The sequence below is a fragment of the Saccoglossus kowalevskii genome, chromosome 21, assembly GCF_978046115.1.
Source record: "Saccoglossus kowalevskii chromosome 21, keSacKowa6.1, whole genome shotgun sequence".
NCBI classification, from domain to species: Eukaryota; Metazoa; Hemichordata; class Enteropneusta; family Harrimaniidae; genus Saccoglossus; species Saccoglossus kowalevskii.
This window is the reverse complement of record NC_140661.1, coordinates 12746793-12760100: the sequence shown is the minus strand read 5'-3', so window position 1 is coordinate 12760100 and position 13308 is coordinate 12746793. Positions and strand designations below refer to the sequence as shown.

General features: G+C 35.9%; 1 protein-coding gene across 1 annotated transcript in view; it reads left to right on the top strand.

Moving 5' to 3' along the window:
- The first annotated feature begins 3813 nt into the window (after positions 1-3813).
- Positions 3814-13308, top strand: part of LOC100369529 (uncharacterized) — a 50724-nt gene continuing 41229 nt past the window's right edge. Inside the window, exons 1-6 of the mRNA XM_085495033.1 lie at positions 3814-4070; positions 4882-5729; positions 5992-6570; positions 6764-7135; positions 7895-9607; positions 10452-10946. Coding sequence (XP_085351159.1) covers positions 3814-4070; positions 4882-5729; positions 5992-6570; positions 6764-7135; positions 7895-9607; positions 10452-10946 — 4264 coding nt within the window. The remainder of the gene's footprint in view (positions 4071-4881; positions 5730-5991; positions 6571-6763; positions 7136-7894; positions 9608-10451; positions 10947-13308) is intronic.

Genomic DNA, 13308 nt, shown 5'->3' with positions numbered 1-13308 from the left:
ATACATTTTTTGTTTACATGAAATTCGAACATGCGCTGCACGACGACTATCGTCCTTTAAAGTTTTTTATGGTGATAAAATACTGGTTACGTCTGTGTACAATGTTTTATTCCATTTGAATAAACTGTGTGAACTTATTACAGTCGTGCGTGGAATTTAGTAAAGATAGATCAGAAAACTGGAAAACCATAATAGAATAGATGAATAAGTACATGCACAGTTTTGAAAACAGTGTTCAATTAAATAGGTCACCTCAATATAGTTATGTTTTATGTGTTGTTACTGACAGGATTTAAGACGAGAACAATTGAACTTAAACAGTAATTTTTTGTAGACTTGGTAGTTTGAAAATAATTTCATTTGATGCAGAAGCATGTTTATAGTGGATGCCTTTGTGGAAACTATCTGAATTACCAATGGGAATAGAACACTGATTAAAAACTAGTATACCATGCAGATATATATTACACTTATAATATTATAAACAATATTATTATTAGAAATCACTCTATTAGCAATTCAAATAATTATGTAGCAGATATAATCAAATGATAGTATTTTATATAAACACACTCAAATTGACAAGTTATGTTTTTGTTAAATTGTCACTTATAAAATGCATGGAATAAAAAAGTTATTTATCATTACATGTTGTGTCTTGCAATTATTAGTGATTTCATCATCATTTTTGTGAAACTATACATTTGAGTATCAACAGTTAATCATTTAATTTCATTACCTTTACCCATATACCAGATACCTCATTATGTCACCACAAATGCACTCTGTCACTAAAAGAGAGTGATTTCAATGAAATAGCATATTTTGAACCTTTTAAAACAAGTCTCCTGAAAACAAAGAGACTGTATTTAATATCATGCCAAACTAAATTTACCTGTAGTGTCAGAGGTACATTACTTGGGGTTTGCAACGCGCATAGTACTGTATGGTGACATGCCAAGATTCCATTCAAGTCTCATCTCGTAGATAAGGAGACTGATGCTACGGACCTTCTGACATGAAATAGGCGGTTTGTAATAAAACAATAAAACATGTATTACCACATTCATAGTGAAAAAATTTAATACATCGAAAATGTACAGAAAATATAGTTATCGTAATCCGTCATATCGTGAGCAGCTATTTTGATCCACCTGGACATCCCAGTATCCTAGTTACCTCGGGCATGCCCATTCGCATTTTTCTGAGTTGGAACGCTTATGCGAGAGCAAGATTGATACAGGATCTTTCTATCATGTCACCGTAGTTGCAAACTCCAAGTGATGTACCTCTGGTAGTGTATATTATAATATTATTTTTGTGGTACGTTATACATGTTGCTTTTGTTTAAAAATGACAGAAGCCATGTAATAAATAACAGTAAAACATTTTCTTTCACCTTTTCACCACCAGTCTTTCTCGGCTAAATTTGTCTGCACTTTTTTTTATATTCTTCAATATTTCTGGAAATAAATCCTAATTTTGGAGTAAACATAAAATTTGAGTAAATTTCAGTTTTTACTCAAAAAATTTCGCTATTTTTGTCCCATTCTTCTGAAGGAAAGTGCAGACTATAACTGGAACTATTTTGTGAATTTGTGATGAAAGAAAGGAGCTGGTGGTGAAAAGATTAAGGTTCATCTCAAAGTGACACTGACCATTATTACATATGTACTGCAGTTTATTTTGATTCGTCCCTGAAATCCAAATCGGTATTTCCACACCTCATATGCAAATGAGTCTGAGAGCAAACAAAGTAGTCCCTTCAGGAGTACCGTTTTTCGAAACATGGCAGAAATGAACAATATTAAGAAGTACACAAAATGCGATGTATTCTGCTGTACTTTCACTCGCTTCGCTTGTGAAAGTACGGCCGCAGGATACACCGCATCACTCGTGAAAATAACTTCCATACACAACGAAAGCCACGGGAAGGGTGTGGGGTTCTGTCATAGAAATACATGTAGGGTGCAAGCAAGATGTATGATGGTATACAGTAAAAAGGGATCTTGTTTTTGCCACATGGTTTTGATTTATCTACAAGTACAACATCGTGTCTCACAAATAATAATAATTGTTTATTGCATCTTCAGAAATATACATTCTTTTCAGTATATAGCAATTGAAATCTTAATGTTTATGTTGCATCTCAGTATTTATGTCTTTATATCCGGTATACACACATATGCGAAGCTTGGTATCTTCAACTTTCAAGAATGCATCCTATGTTAATAACCTCATTCCATTCTATTTTACCACACTCAATGATTCTACATGAAGGCCACACACGAAATATGATTGCCACTGAAGGTTTATTTGCAAACCACACCCCATAATCTCAGTTCATTGCATTCTATGTCAGTATATTTAATATTGATGAGGACTTCTAAATAATGGAGTGTACCGTTTATAATGATTATGTTGTTCGTCATCATTTAAGGTTCCAGAGGTTATTCTTTGAGATAAATATTAGATTTTTCATTCTCTGGGATAACCTTCTATTCATTTCAGTTTTAAACTATGCACAACACATTCTCCGTCATAGCAGGTCCAGTTTTCTTTGAATCTTCACTTTTTGTTTCTGGACAAATTAACTTGGAATGTTTGGAAAGACGCTGACATCAACTTTTATATTAGCCAATCACGTAGTAATGATTTATTCTGTTCTTAACATTAAACCAATCATAGACACTTCCAGCTACTCCGGAATAGCTATGTGTCATTTTTAACGAAATTGACTCAATGCATTATTTTAACAGAATCCTAATTTAGCTACAGTGTTAAAAACCTCATTGGTAGATTACACTTTTCAATTAACTACATCTTGAATTTGTAAAATTACTGATTACCTAAAATAGCTGAAATTAACATATTAAATAAAATACATGCTTTACAATATTTACATATAATTTTATTTCTAAAGTTGCTACACTTTAATTTTGCAGTATTGCACTGGGTATGTTCATTCTACCATATTAGGAAACGAGAATTCCATATATTGAGTGATTACGTGCGAAAGCAACAAACATGGCTGACCGGACCTCACACAAATAAGTTTGCTAAATCTGATCTAAGCATTTTGGATTTCGGCATTCCCATGATGTATTCCTGGGGAAAAAGATGTATAATAATAAGGTTATTACGAGGATACTGCAATGTATGCACTCAGACAGTACGCTATCAAATCAACCTTCGTTGTGTGTCGGTCGATACTGCCACTGTACTGTCTTTGTGCATACTTTGCAGTATCCTTGTAATAACCTCATTACACTTCACTGGGTTCGCATAGGGTTGATTATTATCTCAAACTAACATCAAGACATCATCTCATGTTACTCGAAGTATTACTGTCGCCCATTATACATAGTTAATTATGTTTGATTCAAATTAATCACACATTATTGGTTGACAGACACCCCCATCTCACTTCTTATTAGATTAATAATGATTTAAAAGACCAATAAGAGTTCAAATTGGGAACTTTCGGTTCCTGTAAACAAATGTTTAACCAATAATATTCAATGTGACTGGACTATCATTAACCTTTTTATCACAAGACTTTCTCAAATTTTTCTGCATTTTTTTTCTTATATAATTCAATATTTCTGAAAATGAACCCTAACTTTAAAGCCGACAGAGAATTTCAAATTTCGGCTTTTACTAAAAAAATTTGGCTATACTCCAGTCTTCTGAAGGAAAGTCTTCTGAAGGAAAGTGTAGACTATAAACGGGAAGTGAAAAGGTTTAGAAAGGAAATAAGTTGATATTCTTTTACGGGTACTCATGATTGTAATGTTTATACTGATTTCAGCAATGCAGTGTGAAGGGTGCGGTGACTATCAACCATGTACACCAGCTTGTCCTCGCACCTGCGACAATTACTACCGATACGACCAAATACGCTGCGACGAAAGCTGTGTGGAGGGATGTCTGTGTCCTGATGACGAAGTGTACGACCCAGAGCACCAGAGATGCATCAAGCAGGAATCCTGCTACTGTATCAAGATGGGTGTCAATGAGTACTATGATGGACAGACTATTCCAGAATGTTCTGATCCTTGTCGAACATGGTAAGTTATGTGTTAACCCACTAATTTTTGAAAATTCTGGTAATATTGTGCTGTTCAACACTACTAGTTTTTTTTTCAATTTTTAGCCTTTGTGTATGTGAAACACACAAGGGAGATAATAAGTCTGGTGTGTCTGTCAATCTCAAAAACGTCTGAGCAGATTTTCATCAAATTTGGTACCATGTGCAGACATGATTAGTGATTGGGTCTTTTCCTTGCATATTAAGTAGCTTATTTGCATTTTAATTATCTCATTTCAGCCTGTGAAAACAAAATTTCAAAAACTTCTTAGAGGATTTTGATCTTAAGTACCCTAGGGGAATGTGCAGACATGATTAGTTTCTGGGTCATGTCCATGCATATTAAGTATCTAATTTGCATATTATCTCTTTTTGCTTATGTAAACAAAATCTTAAATTAATTCACTCCTTTTACATGAGTTTGTCAATGAATGTATTCCATTGTTCACATTGACAGTAGTAACAACTAATATAGCATTTGACAGACATAAAATAAGCACATCAAGAAACGATCACACAAACACTTAGTCATGGTAGTTGATCGACATTATATTGCTGTGCTAGTCTTGTGTGTACTCCGTAATCTCATGAATTATATCCGTGACCTAAATACTGTAAAGTTGGAAACGGATTTAAAATTACTTATATTACCATACAGTACTCAAGATTTATATATGTAACCAAGGAAACCAATTAATTGAACTTCTTGTTTAAATCATGTATTTTAATTGTTCTTGTAGTCAGTCATGACGTATTTGTTTATGCTGTTTTTTCGTTTTTTTATTTTGCAGTTATTGTTTCAATCATACCCTCCACTGGTTTGGCCAACCATGTACAACTGCAATGACGACTCTCCTAACTACAACTACTGCCTTTATGTCATCTCCTGCTGTAATCACTAGTGAAGGAATCATAGCAACAACCATGGCCACAATCATAACTGCGACAACTGGTACAGTAACCCCAGCAACTAGCTCAGAAACCCCAATATTAGGCCCATTGAATTATACGACAAAGGTGGAATTGGGAACCCCTCCACCCACAACCACACTTGAAGTGCTTACTCCGTCCACTGAAGTGCCCTCTCCATTCACTGAAGTGTCCTCTCCATCCACTGAAGTGCCCTCTCCATCCACTGAAGTACCCTCTCCATCGACTGAAGTGCCCTCTCCGTCCACTGAAGTACCCTCTCCATCCACTAAAGTGCCCTCTCCATCCACTGAAGTGCCCTCTCCGTCCACTGAAGTGCCCTCTCCGTCCATCGAAGTGTCCTCTCCGTCCACTGAAGTGCTCACTGAAATAATTACCTCATTCACGTCTGAGATTACAACACCACCAGAGGTTTCATCGGTTACACCAGCCTGTGTTGACACAGGCTGGACAGATTGGTTCGATACAGACCACCCATGGAACAGTACAATGCCAGGTGACTTCGAACCTATAAATAGGCTAAGACACTACCATGCGTTTTGCGAAACCCCTACTGATATTGAGTGCCGAAACGCAGCGACACATGTACCATCTCAGCTTACTGGACAGGTTGTCACTTGTAGCCTAGGCAGGGGTCTAATATGTAGCAATTTTGAACAAAGTGGTGCAACATGTGACAATTATGAAGTACGCTTCTACTGTGGCTGTCGTAAGTACTTCTCATCTTTTGTTATACTGTAAAATACTTTATTTTAGCTGGAATTAATTTTCGCTGAAAAGGCTTTTGGGGCGTTTTGTATGGAATTTATTTTCACTGATTTTTGTTGAGTTGAATGTAAAATATAGGAAAAAGGGTATATTTACTGGATTCTTTTTCACTGAATCATTCCTTCAGCGAAAATAGCAAAAATTAATTCCATAATATCTGAAGTTATGCTCACAAATTTTTAATAATATTTTGGGTTCAACAGCAACAACAGTACAGCCTACTACAATAACAGAAGCAACTGTGACAAAGGGAACACCTGAAGAAATTAAATTAAAGAGTACGGTTATGCCACCTGTGAATTATACGACTGGTACTCCTCTCCCCCAAGTCACTACTGAAGTGGAAACAGAGGTGTCATCTGTTACTTCAGTTACAACACTGACATCAGAAGGAACAACACCGCCGACAGCTACTCCAGAAACGACAGAGCTTGAAACAGTGACAGTGCCTTCATCGACCACAGTATCACCTTCGACAGTAGTTACCATTGCCCCGCCAAAGTGCGAAACTGGATGGACTGATTGGTTCAATGTGGACAATCCATACACCAATTCAGCTGGTGATTTTGATGTCATTCCAAGGCTTCGTAAACATTATCAATTTTGTGAACTTTCAAAGCTTGACGATGCTGAGTGTCGTGGCACTGTTAGCCATATACCGCATACCGAGCTGGGACAAGTGGTTCATTGCAGCCAAAACGTGGGACTTGTATGCTCAAATGAAGACCAATATAACAATGATACATGTCTAGATTATGAAATTCGCTTTTATTGTGACTGCGGTAAGTGAACAGCTATTCATATAACTGTCCCTTAATCTCCCACTTGACATGTGAGTTATAAATGCTTAATTTAATCATCTGAGTTTAATCTTACTGAGACATATTTAAGTGAATTTGTAGCACCAATGAAAATTAAACAGATCTGAGCATGTAAAGTCAAGTCAATCACCTCTTTTTTGTCTTTTCTTGACAGCTAAAACTACCGTTCAACCAGGAACACTTGCAAGCACTGAAAAACCCACATGGCCCACCCCTGAACCATTTGTCGTACAGCCTGCTGTATGTACTGAGACAGGTTGGACTGACTGGTTCAATATTGATGAACCAGGTACTGGAAAAATGGATGGTGACTTTGAAGTGATGCCAAGGTTAAGAACACAATATAAGTTCTGTGAGGAATCCATGATATCCAGTGTTGAGTGTAGATCCACAGAAAGTAAAGCCTCATTTGAATCCCTCGGCCAGGAGGGCCACTGTACAAAGCGTGGATTCATGTGTATGAACAAGTTTCAGACATCAGGACAGTTATGCCTTGACTATGAAATCCGTTTTTACTGTATCTGTGGTAGGTATTTTTAATTCATATAGAAGTATTCTTGTTGATATAATATACTGTAAAATACTTTATTTTTGCAGGAATAATTTTCGCTGAATAGACTTTTGGAGTGTTTCTTATGGAATTTATTTTCGCTAATTTTTGACGAGTTGAATGTAAAATATAAGGAAAAAGGTATATTTGCTCGATTTTATTTTCACTGAATCATTCCATCAGCGAAAATAACGAAAATTAATTCCAAATGAAAATAAAGTATTTTACAGTATTATTGTTGAAAAACAAGATGACCACCATCTTGGTTCTCAGTGGTACAGATATTGCCCAATATTAGTCTGTGAATAATTTAATACTTTCTTGATTTAATTTTCTGGAAAAAATATTGATATTTGACTTGTTTTCTTTTAAATCTTGATTCAACACAAGTTATATTCATTGCTATTAATTTTTCACGATATGCAGTAATGTTATTGAACAGAGACGTCAGGGTCACGCTGAGTTGTAGTTAGATCAGAAGCTGCCTTCTCATTGGTAGACACCTTTTACTTGACACTACCCATCAGCATAAATATCCAACTATAAAATAAGGTAGAAATTTTACGACAGTGCTAGAGGTTTTACAAATTCATTCTTGAAAGCAATTACCATCTAAATCATTAAAAATTCCAAAGCAAATCCCTGAAACACGACACAACTACAACTAATAACAGTGTGTACATTATACAAAACTGTATATAGAATTTTCACAATGTTTTGTGCTTGTTTTTATAGAAGTAACAACGCCCAAAATAACAACACCTGAAGAAGTTACTACCACTGTCTCACCAAAAACTACGTCAGTACCTATCACGTCTGTTACACCTGTTGAAACTGCTACTGTTCTTGAAACTGTATCCATTGTCCCAACAACATATGAGGAACCCATCAAACCACTCAATTATACAACTGAAGTTGAAATTGGAACACGTCCAGAAATTACAACTGAAGTAACAACACCTGAAGAAGTTACTACCACTGTCTCACCAAAAACTACGTCAGTACCTATCACGTCTGTTACACCTGTTGAAACTGCTACTGTTCTTGAAACTGTATCCATTGTCCCAACAACATATGAGGAACCCATCAAACCACTCAATTATACAACTGAAGTTGAAATTGGAACACGTCCAGAAATTACAACTGAAGTAACAACACCTGAAGAAGTTACTACCACTGTCTCACCAAAAACTACGTCAGTACCTATCACGTCTGAAACTGCTACTGTTCTTGAAACTGTATCCATTGTCCCAACAACATATGAGGAACCCATCAAACCACTCAATTATACAACTGAAGTTGAAATTGGAACACGTCCAGAAATTACAACTGAAGTAACAACACCTGAAGAAGTTACTACCACTGTCTCACCAAAAACAACGTCAGTACCTATCACGTCTGTTACACCTGTTGAAACTGCTACTGTTCTTGAAACTGTATCCATTGTCCCAACAACATATGAGGAACCCATCAAACCACTCAATTATACAACTGAAGTTGAAATTGGAACACGTCCAGAAATTACAACTGAAGTAACAACACCTGAAGAAGTTACTACCACTGTCTCACCAAAAACTACGTCAGTACCTATCACGTCTGAAACTGCTACTGTTCTTGAAACTGTATCCATTGTCCCAACAACATATGAGGAACCCATCAAACCACTCAATTATACAACTGAAGTTGAAATTGGAACACGTCCAGAAATTACAACTGAAGTAACAACACCTGAAGAAGTTACTACCACTGTCTCACCAAAAACTACGTCAGTACCTATCACGTCTGTTACATCTGTTGAAACTGCTACTGTTCTTGAAACTGTATCCATTGTCCCAACAACATATGAGGAACCCATCAAACCACTCAATTATACAACTGAAGTTGAAATTGGAACACGCCCAGAAATTACAACTGAAGTAACAACACCTGAAGAAGTTACTACCACTGTATCACCAAAAACTACGTCAGTACCTATCACGTCTGAAACTGCTACTGTTCTTGAAACTGTATCTATTGTCCCAACAACATATGAGGAACCCATCAAACCACTCAATTATACAACTGAAGTTGAAATTGGAACACGCCCAGAAATTACAACTGAAGTATCTATTAAACCAACTAGAAAATTGATTACATTGAAACCTATTTCGGAGCGTATTGTATGCAATGAAACTGGTTGGACAGATTGGTTTAATGCAGACAGTCCCGATACAAATCCACGCGGAGATTTTGAAATAATTCGAACTCTCAGAACAAAGTACCAATTCTGTTCAGTTGATATGATAACTGATGTACAGTGTAGAGACAGTGTAACTCACCAACCTCCACAATCATCACTTGGTCAGAATGTTCGTTGCACTCCTAGAGGCTTAATGTGTGATAATAACAGACAAGTACCAAGGGGTACAACCTGCTTGGATTATGAGATTAGATTCTACTGTGAATGTGGTGAGTCATTGTTTTTTGTTATGTTCATAACTGTCTGTTTCTATACTGCTTGGATCTATTAACCTTTTCACCACCAGTTCTCTCTTTTCATCACAAATTCACAAAATAGTACTGATTACAGTCTGCACTTTCCTTCAGAAGAGTGGGACAAAAATAGCCAAATGTTTCTTGTGAAAACTGAAAATTGCCCCAAATTTCGTCTGATGGCTCCAAAATTAGGTTTTATTTCCAGAGATATTGAATATAAGAAAAAAGTGCAGAAAAATGTGGGCATGAAAATCTTGTTGTGAAAGGGTTAACTACAACACACTTCACAATAATGTTAAGCCTTAGAATTTGTTTGATATGATTTCTGTAGGGTGCATCATGATAATACATCCAAAAATTGTTAAAAACTTATTAATAAGTAAAATGTGTACACACTATGAATCATTGCAAGATATATTATTTATATAATTTTGCATTTTGCAACATTTTTTCAAATCCCAAATTCCCACAAAACAGTTAACAAAACATAGGATAAGTAAAGACTGTTGGAATTTTTGTAATGTCGATATTACTGAGTGTGTAGCTTATTATTTAGTGGACATTTCTAAAATTCGATTTAAATATTTACTGACATCTTGAACAGATACAGATATGAATATGTAATGAGTTCATTTGCATAATTGTCTTGTAGGTTCTTCAATTATCTGAATCACATGGCTATGTCTGTCCAAATTTTGTGGAACACTGTGCTTAACAATTATATTATTATCCTCATTTATGTACAAAATTATTTTATAGATTTTTCAAATAGACCTACTTTCTGAATTGTATTTAATTTCTCTTTATTTTTCTATAGTATTTACAACGCCTGAGATGTCAACACGCGCAAAAGTTACTACCGCTGTGTCCCCTGAAATATCATCAGTTCCAACTACCCATGTTTCTACTACAGCTGCTACAGTTGTACCAACAACAACAGAGAGACTTATCCGACCACTAAATTATACAACTGGAATTGAATTTGCATCACCTCCTGAATCCTCGACAGCGACAAAAGAACCCGTAGCCCCAGCATGTGAAGAAACCGGATGGACCAAATGGTTCAATGTAGACAATCCATATACTGGTTTGATGAATGGCGACTATGACAACATACCAAATCTACGAAAATATGTGCAATTCTGTCCAGATTATTATATAACTAATGTAGAATGCAGGGATGTGATTAGCCAGGAGGCACCAGAGGATCATGGGCAGTTAGTGGAATGTAGTACCACAAGTGGTCTCATATGTCTTAACACTTACCAGCAGCAGTGTCTGGACTATGAAGTGAGATTTTTCTGTGACTGTGGTAAGTCCAATTTCTCTGCATTTTTATATAAAAAGAGAGAATTGTTTGAGTTATGAACATGAGAGTTATGAACATCGAGTTATGAACAGTTATCAATTTCCAAAAATATTGAGTTACAAAAATGACTATATTTTAGAAACCACGCCCACTTTTGCAAAATAGTATGATTATGCGTCAGCATAGTCTGCGTTAATGCTCGGCAACAACGCCTCAGTTTTAATCCCTAACACATGACTTACGCAACACACGCCAGTCGTAATCCCCCTGCACATGACATCAACGTGTGCCCCTATTCATAGGCACGCGACCTTCCATCTCGTGCACGCCTCGCCCGTGCTATTTCCATTCACACAATGTTTAATCAACAGTTAACAGAACTACGAGTTACGAGCAACATATATTTTTGTAAGTGGCATTTGTTATCAGATAGATTCGCTTGCATGGTTAAGAAAATGTAAACAAATAACATCGCAGTGCGACAGCCAATAACTCAATTAACATCCAAGTAAGTTCATTAAACTTATAAAAAATAAACTAGTCACTCTTCTTTTGTATATTCCATGTTCTCAATGGCATGGCAACCAGAATTGCGTTTTAATTTCGTTATTTTCACGAATAAGTGAAGTTTACTAAATTAAATAAAGTAAAATAACAATTGAACATTGTCAAATTTGTGAAATTAAATCACAGTGAATATGCTCAAATCATCAAGATAGTGAAGTTAAATATCAGTGAAAATAAAGGGTTTTACATTATGTTAAATTTTATAACTTAGAGGATATCAACAACTCTGTTCTGGAAATGTTCACATGGACTTAATGATATGTCATGGTTTGTTTACTGTAAAATACTTTATTTTCACCTCAGACAACTAATAAACAGATTGGCAACGCTATTGTTCAGAGGTGTCAATCGGCCTAATCCCCAGCGAACGTGTGTCTGGGGGGGGGGGGGGGGCTTCGTTGCCAACGGATAGGTTATTTTCAATTGATTTCACCTTGAACAAGTATATCATATTTTGAATGATTTGACCAGATCAGTATATTCGCCCTGTTGTCAATAGTTACCCGTTTTTTAATACACATAATTGACGATTTTAGACTTTTAATAACTTTTTTTGTTGAATACAGATCCTGGCTGTGAATTGGGGAATGAGTAGCAACGTACATGTATTGCGCAATACCATGGTTTTGAAATCGTTCATAGAAATTGTTGAAATATACAATAAAATACTTAATCAGTAGGTAACGGAATAGCAAACCATTCTTTTATCATCTCAATGTAAATCAAAACAATACATTTATTACATTATAATCTAAATTATCAACCAATCTTTGGAAATGTGCAAGAGCGTTTCTTTAAAGCGGGAAGGTCGTCACCTGCGCACGCGCGGGATTTGAGTCCCAAGCGACGATAACAACACACGCTAAAAACGCAAAGTCTCAGGGGTAGATGCTTATTTGTAAACAATGACACGCTATAGCCATCTGACGCATGCGCAGGTGACGACTCCTCCGCTTTAAATTTTGCCGATCATGTATTAAATGCTTGATATTTGATGATTTTTTAGCACAAAAATGGCCACCATTCGGCCATTTTCAATAGGTTGACATGATGTATAATGAATATTTAAAATTTGAACATAATCAGTCACAGCAAGTCAGAGATATGGCACTAAAACCACATTTATTAAAACAAAATGGCCACCAATCGGCCATTTTGAATCTTATCTGAAAACAAAATGATGTGCATCAAGGTCCTATAATGTCCAACGTATATACCAAATTTGAACAAAATCCATCTGTAAACAGCCGAGCAATGCTTGATTTTGATGATTTTTAGAACAAAAATGGCCGCCATTCGGCCATCTTGAATCAGATCGTGAAACAAATTGACGTGCATATGTGTAATATCATGTACGATGTATGTGTGAAGTTTTATCGTGATTGGTCCAGGCATTTCTAAGATACAGGTCCGGATGCACGCACGGATGGAAGCATGGACGGAAGCACCGACGCACGAATGGAAGCACGGAGGTCAAAATATAAGTTCCCGTTTACGGACTGATAAAGATTTCTATTATTATAATAGTAGTTGGTGTACACACTAGAGATACTTTTTACTATGGCTTACTTGATACTGTTATTTATAGAATATACATATACCATATTCAGAATTTACCGGGTAGAAGTAGCAACCGCAATCTCGAAATAGAAAAGGGTAGATACACACATCCAAAAACTCTAGTAAAAGACTATGTCAAAGATGTAATGACAATTTAATCGAAGATGAAGAACACTTTTTATTGACTTGTCAGAAATATGATACTGAACAAAAAATAATTCTTTAATAAAATCAAAAA